General features: G+C 47.6%; 1 protein-coding gene across 21 annotated transcripts in view; it reads right to left on the bottom strand.

Annotated features, from left to right (window-relative positions):
- Positions 1 to 1,108: 1,108 nt before the first annotated feature.
- Positions 1,109 to 13,354, bottom strand: part of DAGLA (diacylglycerol lipase alpha) — a 78,173-nt gene continuing 65,927 nt past the window's right edge. For 19 of the 21 annotated variants that reach the window (XM_084522578.1, XM_084522576.1, XM_084522562.1 and 16 more), the window contains 3 exons: positions 12,523 to 12,704; positions 2,853 to 11,818; positions 1,109 to 2,737 (listed from right to left, as the gene is read on the bottom strand). In XM_084522578.1, the coding sequence (XP_084378704.1) occupies positions 10,891 to 11,818; positions 12,523 to 12,704 (1,110 nt within the window). In that variant the 3' untranslated portion in view covers positions 1,109 to 2,737; positions 2,853 to 10,890. The remainder of the gene's footprint in view (positions 2,738 to 2,852; positions 11,819 to 12,522; positions 12,705 to 13,354) is intronic. The other 2 variants (XM_084522579.1, XM_084522560.1) reach the window with 2 other exon arrangements.

Genomic DNA, 13,354 nt, shown 5'->3' with positions numbered 1-13,354 from the left:
TTTCTAATGGTTGGCCAGAAAGCTCCCGTTCCTCTGCTGAACCTGTTCCACCAACTTCCCATATTTCTCCTTCTCCCTCTAACATCATAGTCCCAGTTTTGCTTTTCCCTTTCTAGAAGATATAGAACTGTGGCATTATTCATCGGGAAACAGCACCAGGCCTTACAAACCTACACAAAGATGTGTCCCTTGCCCTGCAGGGCACTTACTGCCAAGCTTCTGTGAAACTTGCTCCCCAGTTTGAACTCACCTTCTTTGCAGAAAAATTCCAGCACCTTGCCATTTTCCCTACGCTATTCTTGCTTGCACTCTCCCTGCCACTTTCCCATACCTTTCCAAACAATCGCCCTTACTCAACTGCCTTTGTTCACACTAACGTCTTTGCGTATGGCAGGTTGAATTTCAGTACTTGATAGCTAAAAGCATCAAGCAGAAGAGAAATTGCTAGAGCTGAGTCTCCTGCTGTTTCCACCCTTGGCTGCAAAGGGCCATGCCAGAGCTAGTGACTGCAGCACAGAAAGGCAGGGCTCTCTAGGACGAAAGGCTTTCGCTTATAGGACAAAAGGGAATGGCCTCAAGCTGTGTCAGGGGAGGTTCAGGTTGGATATTAGGAAAAACTTCTCAGAGTGGTTAGACCTTGGAACAGGTTGTCCAGGGAAGTTGGGGAGTCATAATCCTTGCAGCTGTTGAAGGAGAGGTCGGAATGTGGTACTTCAGAAAGTGGTTTATTGGGCAATAGTGGTGGTGGGTGGATGGTTGGACCAGATGATCTTGGAGGTCGTTTCCAACCTTAACGATTCTGTGATTCTAACATAAGTGTCAAGGAACAGAGATGCTTCCCCCATTCCATCAAAGACTGAGATCCAGAAGAGACAGAGCCAGCAAGGAGACAAACAGCCCCCTTTGGCACCTGAAGTGTTCCCTAGAGCCTTCCAGACAGCTGTAGTGATGCACCAACACCTTACGCCTTGACCCACTGCAATGAGAGAGCACAGTGTGGGTTTTTCCAACTCTCAAACTCACGCACAATCCTTTGGGACATGACCCCAGGCAAATCACAACTATCATTCTCCAGGTCAGGCTTGGGAACAGTCACATACACCAGTCATGCTTCTACATCCATTTTATACACAGTGCCATACAATATACAGAAAAGTTTATATACATATATCTTTATATAATATGCTATATTAATCTGTATCTTTCTTTACAGCAATATTAGTTTAGATCTTTCATACATAGGTACAAAAAGTCACATGAGAATGGCACATGAAGAGTGCTTTAGTTTCCTTGTAGTCTTCATGCTGGGGCAGCTCGGAGCAGGGATCTGAAGGGCAGCATTCCTGGGACAGGCAGTGCCCTGTCGGTTGAGCATGGGGACACAAGATCCTGTGCTGTTTTCCCCCTGATTGCATATGCAAGTGCTCCAGGTCCTGCAAGAGGCAGTCAGAGCTCCCTAGGAGGGCTGCTTCACCCATAAACACAAAAGGCTTTACCTATAAAGAGGCAATTGGGGTCAAAGAGTTAAATTCACAGCTACCCTAGAGTCTGAGCTGCCCCAGCACATGACGTGAGATAGGTGACAGCAGGCAGAAGGGCTTTTTCCATAGAGGCATTGGTGTCTGCTGAGAGAGGAGCGGGAGGCAAGGGAGTTGCTGTGTGCCACTGCTGCGTGGAGCGCCCCACCAGCAGACAGCTCCTGTCACACAGAGGCCGTGCAGCTGGGCTCCACCCAGCACGGCTGGCACTAAAGAGCACAAAAAGAGAAGGGAAAACAGCTTCCCACAGCTCCTCAGGCCTTGCTGTCTCTGCTCGTTCACAGCCATAAAGGAGGAGAGGCAAGACTAGTGGCTGTCACAGCAGGACATGGCAGCAGACAACTGAGCTAAAGGAAAGGGTCTTAAAGGGCAGAGCGCTCCTCTCCTGCTGTCCCAAGCATGCAGATATAATCCCTGTTGACATTAGTAATTAAGTTTATCACAAAGAAAAGAAGGAGCTTGGGACTATTCCCTGGACATCACCTCTGCCATCAACTGCAGTGTTTGTGGAGGGAAAGCTGGGAAGCTGTGTAGCCTCAGCAGCCGCAGCTGATGCCGCTGGGCCACCAGACAGTGAGCACTGTGGACATGCTGATAACAGAGATAAGACCCTAAAAAAGGTGCCTGGTAGTGGCCTAGCAAGCACACCACATTGCGATTGCTTTGCGCAGACAAGCCGCCTGAAGCTACGCATCACGGCAGGACAGACGGCACAGGCAAATGCTGCCCAGGCGGTCTGAGCGCTGCGTGATGCACGTGCTGCCTTGGGCTGCTCCCTCGGCCTGGTACTGCCAACACGCACCAGGTACCTCCAACTCTGAGCCATCAGAACTGCACAAAGCACCAGATGGAAAGCAGGGCAGTGGAATCCCAATTTAAAAAGAAAAAAAAAATGTTAATGCTTGTTTCTGTGCTGCTGTGTTTAATGTTCTTGCAGAAATAAGTAGCCAGATGAAGGTTCCCTCATCAGACAGATACGCAGGGCGGATAGGAAGGTTCAGTAAGTGAAAAACAAAGTGCAGGGTGACGTGGTGAGGTGAGGCCTCAAACACAGCAGTGACAGCTGCAAGAATGCCCGATCCTCCAAAACAGAGATTACCTGTGGAAGATGGCTGTTCCAGAACCAGTCTGGGAACGTCAGTAAAATCAAAACTGCAGTGGACAGTTCAGAACATGTTAGGTCCCTTTCAGCATAAGTCCTTGCAAAAAAAAAAAAAAAAAAAAAAAAAAAAAAAAAAAAAAGTAGTCAGATCTTGAGTAGAGGAGTTTTACTCCTGAATTAGACCTGAGAGGAAGTTTTACTCACGAACAGACCTGTTGAACACTGGCTGAGGTCACATACGCCACAGGTAAGAAATGCTGGGAAGTCCTCCCTGCCTACCACACAGGAGGAGGCTGCAGGGTAACTGCGGTGCAGGTAGGAGGAGGCATCCTGCCTCAGGTCAGGCTTTGCTGCTGGCACTTGGAGATGACCTGAGCGAGCAGGGGACAGTGAGGAAATCCGACAAGTCCTAGCTGAGGCAGAAAGAGGGGGACCTGAAGCAAGGACGACTCTGAACCAGTCCCTGGCCACACCACATCTCCTTTCGTACAGCCAGAGAAGAAACACCACAAAGTGGGAGAGGAAGGTAGCTGTCTGATCCCAAGCAGGAGGCTGCACCTCAAGCCAATGGAAAACAAAGGCACAACAGGCATGAATTCAGGAAAATAAGCAGAAAAGAAACCAGCAACAATGGAGAGAGCAAAGTGCTTCCGGACAGCTGTGTGTGTTTCCTGGTGCTTTTTAGGACTGCAAGTCACTGTGACAAAACTAGGAACTGCTCATCGATTGCTTTGTATTTCCAGCATGCAAGGCCTTTAGCAGCCAAAGTTTAGGCTGGCAGCATCCTCTCATGCTATGCGCAGAGCATAACAGCTCTTAGGGAAGTGCTGGATGCAGGTACAGTTGGGAGATGGTGAAGAAAGAAGAGCAGAAGTTTGGCAGCCTGCAGTGCTCCTGCCACACAAGAAAGCCAACAGCCTTGCTGCTCCGCAGAGCATACTGCCCTCCACACAGCAGGGAACTGTCATACAATGAAAGATTTCCCTCCTAAAACACTTCTCAGTTCTACCAACAGTTTATGAATTAGAAGAGTTTTGGTTTGGGGCTCACACACCTAATCCCCACCCACGCTGGCAGTGAAGGCCCTGCTCTGAACTGGAACATAAAACTCTGAAGCAAGCCAAGCTCAGGCTGACCCCTGCCATCCAACCTGTCACATCTCACTGTTCCCTTCACTCCCTCTTCCCGTACCTGCAGAGAAAGAGCAGTGCTTGCCTCCCAGCAGGATGCGCTCTGCCTGTGACACACAGCAGAGCCTCCTCCACGCAGGAGCACCATGAGGGGGAGCTTTGGCACAAGAGATGCAGTTCTTCCCTAAATCCAGTTCTGCAGTTCAGTACTGAACGGGCCCTGAGAAAGATGTGCAACAAGCCTGATTCAGATAATGCTTTCCCAGTGCTTCAGAGGTGCATACTCCTTCAATTCAGAGCATCAGAGCAGTGTGTGCAAAACAACTGCTGAATTTCCAACCCTCCCTTTCGTCAGGCAGGTAAGGAGGCACCTGTACACTGCAGACAGGGAAGAAGCTGATGTTTTACCTGCTAAGAAACATATCCCTGTGAAATCTTTGTTTTTACACTGAGCTTTCAGGTTCAGTGTGTTAATTATTCTACCATTTTCCTTTCACTTCCTGGTATTTCTGTAACTCATTACTTCTGCTGCTACAGAACTACCAAGGAAGCATTCAGACAATAAATATTTACTCACCCTATGCTTTTCCAATGAGAAAGAGGATTGCAGAGATTGTCTTTAGACTTCCTAAAGTGAAGAGGAGTTCTGAGAGTCTGTTGGCAGCAGCATAATTAAAAAACAGCTCAGCAAAAATCCAGCTTTGGTGGGGTAAGTTTAAACAGGAGAAGGGATAACAAACAAGTGACAGCATAGAAGGATTGTCAGCAAAAGGCATCTCAGACTTCAATTGTCCGAGCAGAAAGAAGTGTAATGCTACAGAAGGGAGGAAAGCTGAAAGAGCTACTAAGCAAAAAGCAAAGCTGCTAGGTTTGTTGAGGACCAGAGGCTATTTTAAATGTCTGCCAGTATTTGCATTACATTTGGAGACTTTCTAAAGGTCTTTGAAAACTTTTCAAGTATTTCAATGTAAACCACTTCATTGGCAAATTACCAGCCTGTGTGGCTTAACATGGCTGCAACTACTGCCTGCAGAAGGTCATCCCTTTAAAAAAAAAAAAAAAAAAAAAAAAGGAGATCAAATACTACTGCTACCCTTGCTGCAAAGCAAGAACAGCTGCTGCAGCCACAACGTCCTCTTACTGCTGAGGGAAGAGAATATTCCAGCAGTGGGTGTGCATAAGCACAGCGTGAACACGGCACCAAGCAGAGCTGTGGGCTAGCCAGTCCCTGGGTTCTGAGTCAACGCAGAAGTGCTTCTGCTGAGTGTGGAAATGCAACAGGGTAGGCTAGAATGCCCTCCAGTGTCCCAGGCCTCGTGAGAGCTGGATGTGGTCAGCACTGACAAGTATACGCAGCACTTGCATGTGCAAGTGGCATCCAGCAGAAACAAGCAGGAGCTTGTAGCTCAGTAGATAAAAGACACCCCCACAAATTTCACTACACTTAGAAATCCATTTCTTCAGACTGTAAGATCCGTAGAAGAGCCCAGGCACTGTTTGCATAGGCAGGGTAACACGCATCCAGTTTTGCTACCAGACCTGACAAGTATCCTAGGAAAGCGGCAAGTATCAGGGTGCCAATATGATGAAAGGACAAAACGTGCATTTGGGGCCGGCTGAGACTGAAGCTCCTCTTCCCTGTCTTCCTTGCAAGGATATAGCTATGAAAGCAACGTTCTAAATACAGCAACACATGCATTTCAGCAACAATTAGTATCAGTTAAGTGCATGAAGAATATATTACAAGGGGACATTTTTACAACTCAACAGGATGCTCTCAAGCATGTAGAGATCTGATCACTCAGTCTGAAAACAGGGTGCAGCAAGGATTAAAATGAATTTAAAACTGGGAAGCAGTATTAATCAAAACCATGGAGAAGCTCCAGAGAACATTAAGACTGAGACGACTGAATCCAGAGCAGCAACAAATCAAAAAGACCCCTGAAAAACAAAACAAAATCATCCAAGATATTTAAGGGAAGATTTTAAAAACCCTCCTAATTAGGCCCAGATTACAAACACCGAAACTGAGCAGAGGGCAACCTTAACTAGGAGTACCTTAAAAAGTACCTAAAAAAATACCTAAAAAATAATGCTATGTTCATTCATTTTGCCGGGCTTCATACACATCAGCCCTATTCTCTTTCCTCTGATGGAGACCACGTACAGAGTAACAAAGGACTCCTGCAGCAGGAAAAGCTCCAAGGAGCACGTGCACCAAACACGCTTGGTGCTTCTCCTTTCTCATGTGCCCTTGTTCACTGGCAGCAGCAACTACTTCCCACTTAAATCCTACTGCTGCTTGGGATCTGCTGCTGCTATTGCAATTTACCTAACAAGACCATAAAAGCACATAAATGGGAACCTTTGGATTTGAGTACCTGTGCTCACAACTAGCTTTGGCAGCTCAGTCCACGGTAGAGAGCAATGTGTGTCATACAACTGCAGTTTAATTTGAATAAAGTTCTTAAAATTGCAGAAATTATGAACAAACACTGAAATGAGTGACCGGAAACAAGGTAAGCAAAGCTGGAGATACCACATCTGCATCTAACAACCCTCTTGGTGTTGAGAATGCTTTGACCTTCCTACATAGCCTCATCTGCCACAGAAGGCAGCAGCTTTCTCAAGTGCATCAAGAATCCTGGGAAGACACACAGCATCTGGAATCCCATTCCCCCGTGTTTTGGGTCATCACGAGATCATTGGGGATAGCTTTTTAAGTAGTGCTGCCAAGGATGTGGATGAAGACACCACTGACACCATCATCCCAAGATGGTGTAACCACAACGACAGGTAAGGTAGCTCCTGGTTCAGTAACAGGAACGGAGAAGAGGAAAGGTTAGAGAGACAGCTTTAGGAGAAAATGCTCGTACCAAATGGAGAGGGAAGCTCCACAGAGAAGAAGAGGGGATAATGCTAGGTTTCGGGGAAGGGCTGTCCTTTTGTTTAGCGCTTGTGCATATTAACACAGCAGAATCCTGCCTGTGTTGGCACCACTGCAATTAAAACAATAATAAAAGCAATTATTGTTGATGCAGAAGAGCCTCCAAAAAATGCAGCCAGCCAGCATTACATGCTAAGGGCTTGGTTATCAAAGCTTCCTAGAATATTATCAGAAATTTTCTTCCACACTGGACACACCCAAAAGGGTTGGAGGGCAGCCTGTAGACATGAAAACCAGACAGCAGTACCAAACCCTTCACAACCTGTGAGCAAATTCAGGGCAGGGTCAGAGGCTGTTCTCTAAGTTGTTGGACAGAGTTCAGACAGACACCTAGCTAACAGCCCTCCTTGTTGCCCCCGAGTGTTTCAAGGCCTTGAGATCACATTCCACTACTGTCTGCTGAGATCAGGAGCAAACATGCCACGTCCTATTCTTATGCAGACAGCTGAAATCTGCTGCACCAGGGGATGGCAGAAAGATTGTGCGAGGCTCTTTGGCAAAGCTGCATTGGTGTATATTGTTTCACTTACTATGCTTTGATTTTAAGGTGCACAAAACCCACTCTCTGCTTTCCAGGAACCTGGTGGTCTTAGCTCCACTCCTCTGCCAATAAACCTCAGGGGATTTAAGGATGTGCTATCGAAATGGGTGAACTATTGTCTGTTTTACTGAGGTTCAGCATGTCAGGCACTACAAGCTGCTCTTCCAGCACTGCCTCCTCACGGGGTGGAACATCCCACCGAAATATCAGGGAAGCATACAAACATTAAAAGGCACGAAGCTTAAGAGCAGGAACCAGAAGCTGAGAGATCAAGAAATCTGAAGAAGCTTCTTGTTTCCAAAGAGAGCTACACATCAGAGTGGAGGGAGGGCAGAGAAAGCAAGCAGAAGTATGCAGTATGAATGAAGGAGGTAGCTACAGGTTTAGCAGGCATTTGTACCTTTCCAGATATACTTTGTCAGGATGGAATAGGAGACCAGCCTGTCCAAACAATCCCACAGCATCAGAGGGATAAGAATGAAGACACTCGGTCATTTAAAGCAGAAATAATGCAAAGAACATGGAACTACTTAGCAAGGTTTTTTTTTGTGAGGACTGGAAACAGATCTGTTTGTCAACAGAGTAATGGAAAACAGGAATCACCCCCAATGCAAAGCAACTAGAACTTTAACTTTGAGGTCTCTCTTGTACCTTTACTGCCTTGGTATATGGCAAGGCCAGGTCACAAGCATTAGGCATTTCCAGGCTTTTCAAAAGAAGCCTAATAATCAGAGAGCACAAAACAGAAAAATCCAGCATGCCAAGCTGTTTCCTACTACAGCTGGTCGGGACAAGGTCACCCCATTCCCCCAGGATGCAGTTCCAATGGCACAGAGAAGGAAACATTCACACAATGATTGTGTTTTCCAGGACATAAGGGAGGTACCCAGGTCAGAAGTGACTTTCTAGTGCAATATTGCAACCCATTGCAATGGGTCGCTATTGAAACAACTTTTTCTTAAGAGGGAGGTTATCCACCTTCCTCACCTTGAGTCATCTCCCCACCATCCTCGGGTAGGGCACCAGTAGTTCCACCTAGTCTCAGAGAGACTTCTCCTAATACCTCACTGCCAGGGACAGAGATGATTCTTTCATCAATGTTTGTAAAGTGCTTTGCAGATATAATGCTCTGCCGAAGTGCTAAGTGTTATTACTCCCCACCTTCTGCCAAAAATTAAAGGCAGAAGAGAAGATTGAATCCTTTTCCCCACTGTACGTGCATGTCAGCAGTCTGCACTGGGAGCTGAGCTAGCCTGCTAGCCTCAGTCTCCCCATGCTTTAGCTCCCTTTCTCAAAACTACCCAGTTCATTGTACGTATTCCTGGACACCACCTTTTTAATGCTTCTAGGCTATCTGCAGCAGTTCAGCCTTACCCTGTTGTCTGCAATAGTGGATGACCTGATGGCACTTACACAGCTGCTCTGTGTGAGCTCTTGAACTATACAACCTCTCAGCAAGGGAAACACTGCTCTGTTCTGAAGGACCTACAAAACAAAAAGTAACTTCTTGCTGCTCAGAATGAAATGTATTTTCTTTTACAAATTACATTGAATTCAGAGGGACTTCTTCCCTCCAATTCAAGACTGTATAGAAGAGGTCCCCTCTGGAACCCAAAGCACAGGGACGATATTTTACTGCCTGTTTAACAAAGTCCCTGCAGTTCTAGAGGCCCTGTAATTTCTAAGGAGCAGGGGATACAGTATCCCACATTAAATGGAGTGGGAGATCAGCACTTGGACAAAGTCCAGTTCATTTCTGTGCACCTGAAGTCATTTACATCAATGCACACTGGCTCTAAAGGGCTCCTGTTCTGATGTGATGGTATTTGATACCATTTGTGCCTGGTTTGTGTGGCACCCAGGCCAGCAAAGCCCTGATCCACCACTGGGGCTTCCAGAGGCCACTCAGCAAATGCAGCCAGAGGCTGAGGGATACCGGGAGCCCAGGGAGTTGTCATGAACCAAGCTCCTGGGAAGCACAGCATCCTCCCACAATGGAAACACCACAGCTGAATAGGGGGAAGTAACATCCCTAGCATTATAGGGATGTTAAGAGAGGATTTTCTCTTCCACTGAGGGAGGACAGAGCTCCAGTGAGACTGACTGGTAACTCCGCTGAGCTTTGATATGAAGGTGTTTTGTCAGTTAAAGGATTTCACCAGGTCACAGTATGTTTAACTTTCTAGATAGGTAGTTTCTTTCACGCTTCCACCATCAGAAATTCACTGCTTAGATAGCTCTAGCAGGCTCCTCTGTGCACTGAGGCTCTGCACAGCAGTGCTCAGGCAGTTTTGCTAATGACTTGGTCCAGCTTTGTAACACGTTGTGCAACAGGGAGGTGGACAAGGGACGCACAGCTTCCCCCAGACTCTGATCCTAGGGGTTCTCCCAACACCCTACTCCACTTCAAAAGCAGGGGACTCGCAGTCATACTTGTGCACCCTCTCTCCCCCTCAGTCGCCAGAGGGAATGGCACAGGAAGGACAGAATGAACATGCTTCTTGCCTAGAGAAAGCCTCCCTGTTTGCTTAATAAATACCTTCCATAAAGCTTAGCAGCTCTGTAAACATACAAGAAATTTCAATACTTAGTAAAAGTTCATCTTTTCCCTGAACTCCCAATGAGAGAGGCTGGCACTGATCTGTGATTACTGCATACGGGTGGTGTGAAGACCCAGCGGGGTCCAGGAGAGGCTCCCAGGCTCCGCGGGGAGCTAGCAAATAATGCTGGGTGCTGACAAGCCTTTTTAAATATTTTTAAGTTGATCCATCCATGAAGCTCCGAGATGAGAATCCTGTCAGTCCTATAGGAACGTCGCCAGCTCAGAGCAGTCCAGGGAACTGAGAAGTGGTGATGATGGCATCCAGGAGGACTCTTTCCAGCAAAGGAGGGACATGGCAGAGGGCTTTTGGCTCTTCAGAACAATTTCCTTTCCTCTCAGGAGCAGCCTGGTGGTCATTGAACACAGAAGTACTCAGGGGAGAGAAAACAGTGCCAGAACGATTCTTGCTGTGCCTGGCCAGGGAAAGGGAGGCTGCATTTGGGGAGAATACAGCCCCAATGGCTTTAAAACAAGAGTGTGTCCTAGGAAAGCAATCCCCGTGAAAGTGTGACGAATTGGATCTTGGGCCAGATCCGACATGGTAGTGCAACAGGGCCCAAAGTCTCAATCCGCTCATTTCCAAAACTACTGAAACGGTACCAAGGGGGTGATCTGGCCTGGCCCCCTTGCTTCTGTCTATCTAATCCTCAAGCTTCAGAGAAGCTTTACCCCAGAGGACTCCCTGAAGCAGAGCATCTCGCTCCCAAACTCAGCAGGTGCCCTTGGGCAAGGAATCTGCCTCTTCTATGAAACGAGACAGGCTGAGGTAGGGAACTTGCATCTACCTTTACTGACTCAGACCCTCTCAGTGTAGCAGGCCTCGTGAGGCAATGCTCCTTATCCCAGCTATACGCATGGGACTCGAGCACAATCCATCCTCCAGATAGTGTGCCACCACCGTGTCACCCCAGAAGGAATGTTTCCAGCTGTCTCCACCGATCTGAACTGCCTGATGACCACCTCCTCCAAGTATTATCCCAGCACGCAGCCTACGGGATCAGCTCTCAGAGCCGCACCCCTTTGCCCTGCACTAAAGGGCAGAAATCATGAGGTCCTCCTGCTTGGCAGGGCTGGTTACATGCCCAGTGGGGGTGGAAGTCCGGATTTTGTCAGTGGCCAGGCACTCCTGGCTGCTCACGCCTGTGGGAGTGATGTCCATGAGTTCTCCAGATGAACTAAGGGGGAAAGAGGGTGAGACAGAGATGCCCGACGAAGGATCTGTTGAGCCTGCAAACAACCTTGGGGGCTTTGGGACTAGGTTGGGTTCATATTGCGCCCTCAACAGGATCTCCTGATCACTGACAGACTTGGGCATCTCTGCAAAGTCACTGGAGCTGTCAGACACCATCATGCAGTAGATGTCCTGGAAGGAGCTGCTTTTGCTATCCAAATTGAAGAGGCTGTCTATGAACTCAGCAAACTCCAGCACTTGGGGACTGGGAACATCAGTGAGCCGTCCATTCTGGAGGGACAGCTCCTCACGAGGGGCTAAGGAAACACGGTCCCCCTCACTGCTGGCCCCCTCCTCACTGCAGCGTCGCTGGGGGGTAGTGCCACCACTGTTGAGTGCATTCTCAGGGGGCTGAGTCTCCTGGGAGTGCTTGGAGAGGCTATCAGCAGCCAGCAGCTCTGTCCGCGAGCTGAGGGAGGGGTTCTCCTCAGGGATAGCAGGGTCTATATAAAAGCAATGCGTCTCGTCCTTCTCCATGACAGCATGGAGGCTGGGAGAGCCCCGGATGCTACGAAAACCAGAGGAACGCCTTGAATCAAAGCTGTAGATGGATTCATTGTCAGAGAGGCTCTCCATGGTTGCAAGAGGAGCACGTCGGTCCTGTAGCTCCACAGACAGACGTTCCTTTGTATCCAGGAGCAGCAGCTCCACGGGGTCTTTCTGCACAGGAGAAAGTGGCTTTGTCTCATAAAACCCCTCCAAGCTAATTTCAGAATGGGACTTGCTCCTGCAATGAGAAACAGAGACAACGTGAGACTGAATTACTCAGAACCAAAAGCTGCCAGAACAGCCAGAGGAACCAAGCCTGGGGCACAGACTGCAGGGCACAATTCTTACAGAGGGAAAAGCAAGCAGGAATGCTTATGGCAATAAATTGCAAGAATACACACAAGACTGTTTTCACTTTACAAAATCATTAAAGGTATGAATGCCTCTTAAGATGGCCTCCTGTTTCTATCATGATTCCTATTTGCTCTCCAACCACAAACCATCTTAGAATCATAGGATGGTTTGGGTTGGAAAGGACCTTAAAGATCATCTAGTTCCAGCCCCACCACCATGGGCAGGGTCACCTTGCACTAGACCAGGTTACTTCGTTCTCAGTTTCTCACTTCCCTGTTTCGTCTGCATGGTGCAACTCCTTCCCCTGCAAGCTTCGTCTTTGTGGTTCCATGGAAAATCCCACTTGCCTTGATAAGAAAAGGAAGTTTCTGTACCTTCAACTTCTAGGTTCCCCTGACCTTTCTGCACTAGCAGATTTTTAAGCAACACAAAGGATCCTTTTTCACCTAGCACAACACAAGACATACTGAAGCAAAGTGAAAGTCCCATACAGGCAGCCCTTGGATCTATTCTTCCCACTAACATCAATCACAATGGACCCACAGGAGAGCCAACGATCCTACAAAGAACTCAAAGATGTAGTCTTACTTTGTACTGCTGTTCCTTCTGTCCACTGTTATGGCTCCAGTTCCAATCTGCACTGAGGGTCCACTAGGCAAGGGCTGACTCTGGAAGATCAACTCTGGGGTGAGATCCACTTCTGTAGGACTCACCATCACTTTGGCAGCGGAAAGTAAAGCTGTTTTCCCCTTATTGTAATTCTCCAAGACCTATAACAAGGCAAGCAAAGGAACAATAGTGCTTCACTGGAGATAACTTCGCTGTTCTTAGCTCAAAACTTCCAAACTGCTGGATCTGCCATTGGTTCTTACTGAGGTGTTCCACAAGCACAGAGCAAAGTCTTGACATAAATGATTATATCAGTGAATTTTGACATACTCTATCCTGTCAGGATGCCTTGCTGGGAATCCAGTTCTGGGGAGATGCCCAGAGATGCTGGCAGAAGCAGCTTTCACACCAATACAGTAGAGAAGATTTGGCTAACTCTCTATGGCAGAGCTGCATGGCTACGAACTGTAGTTTAGGAGCAGAGACTCATTCCACAACCATTACACATAAGCATAAGCTCAGCCACCCTGCAGACTAACAGAGCAGCTGCAACAGTAGCGTGGAGGACTTCTGAAATACCCCATGCAGCTGCATGCACAGACATCCAGTGCTGTCACAGCTCACTAAATTTCACTTGAACTGCATGCTGTAACAGGCAGCTTTGAGAGAGTGAACCGAACACCACCCAACCTCATATTATTATGGCATTAAAATTGGAAACAGGACCTAGTTTGGGACTCTGGGCATTGGGACTGAAATCTACATTCAATTTCCAGACCTCATCACATTTGACTCAAATAGCCTACACATA

Source organism: Aythya ferina, assembly GCF_964211825.1.
Source record: "Aythya ferina genome assembly, chromosome: 5".
Taxonomy (NCBI): domain Eukaryota; kingdom Metazoa; phylum Chordata; class Aves; order Anseriformes; family Anatidae; genus Aythya; species Aythya ferina.
The sequence above is the reverse complement of the archived record's forward strand: the minus strand, read 5'-3'. Positions and strand labels throughout refer to the sequence as shown.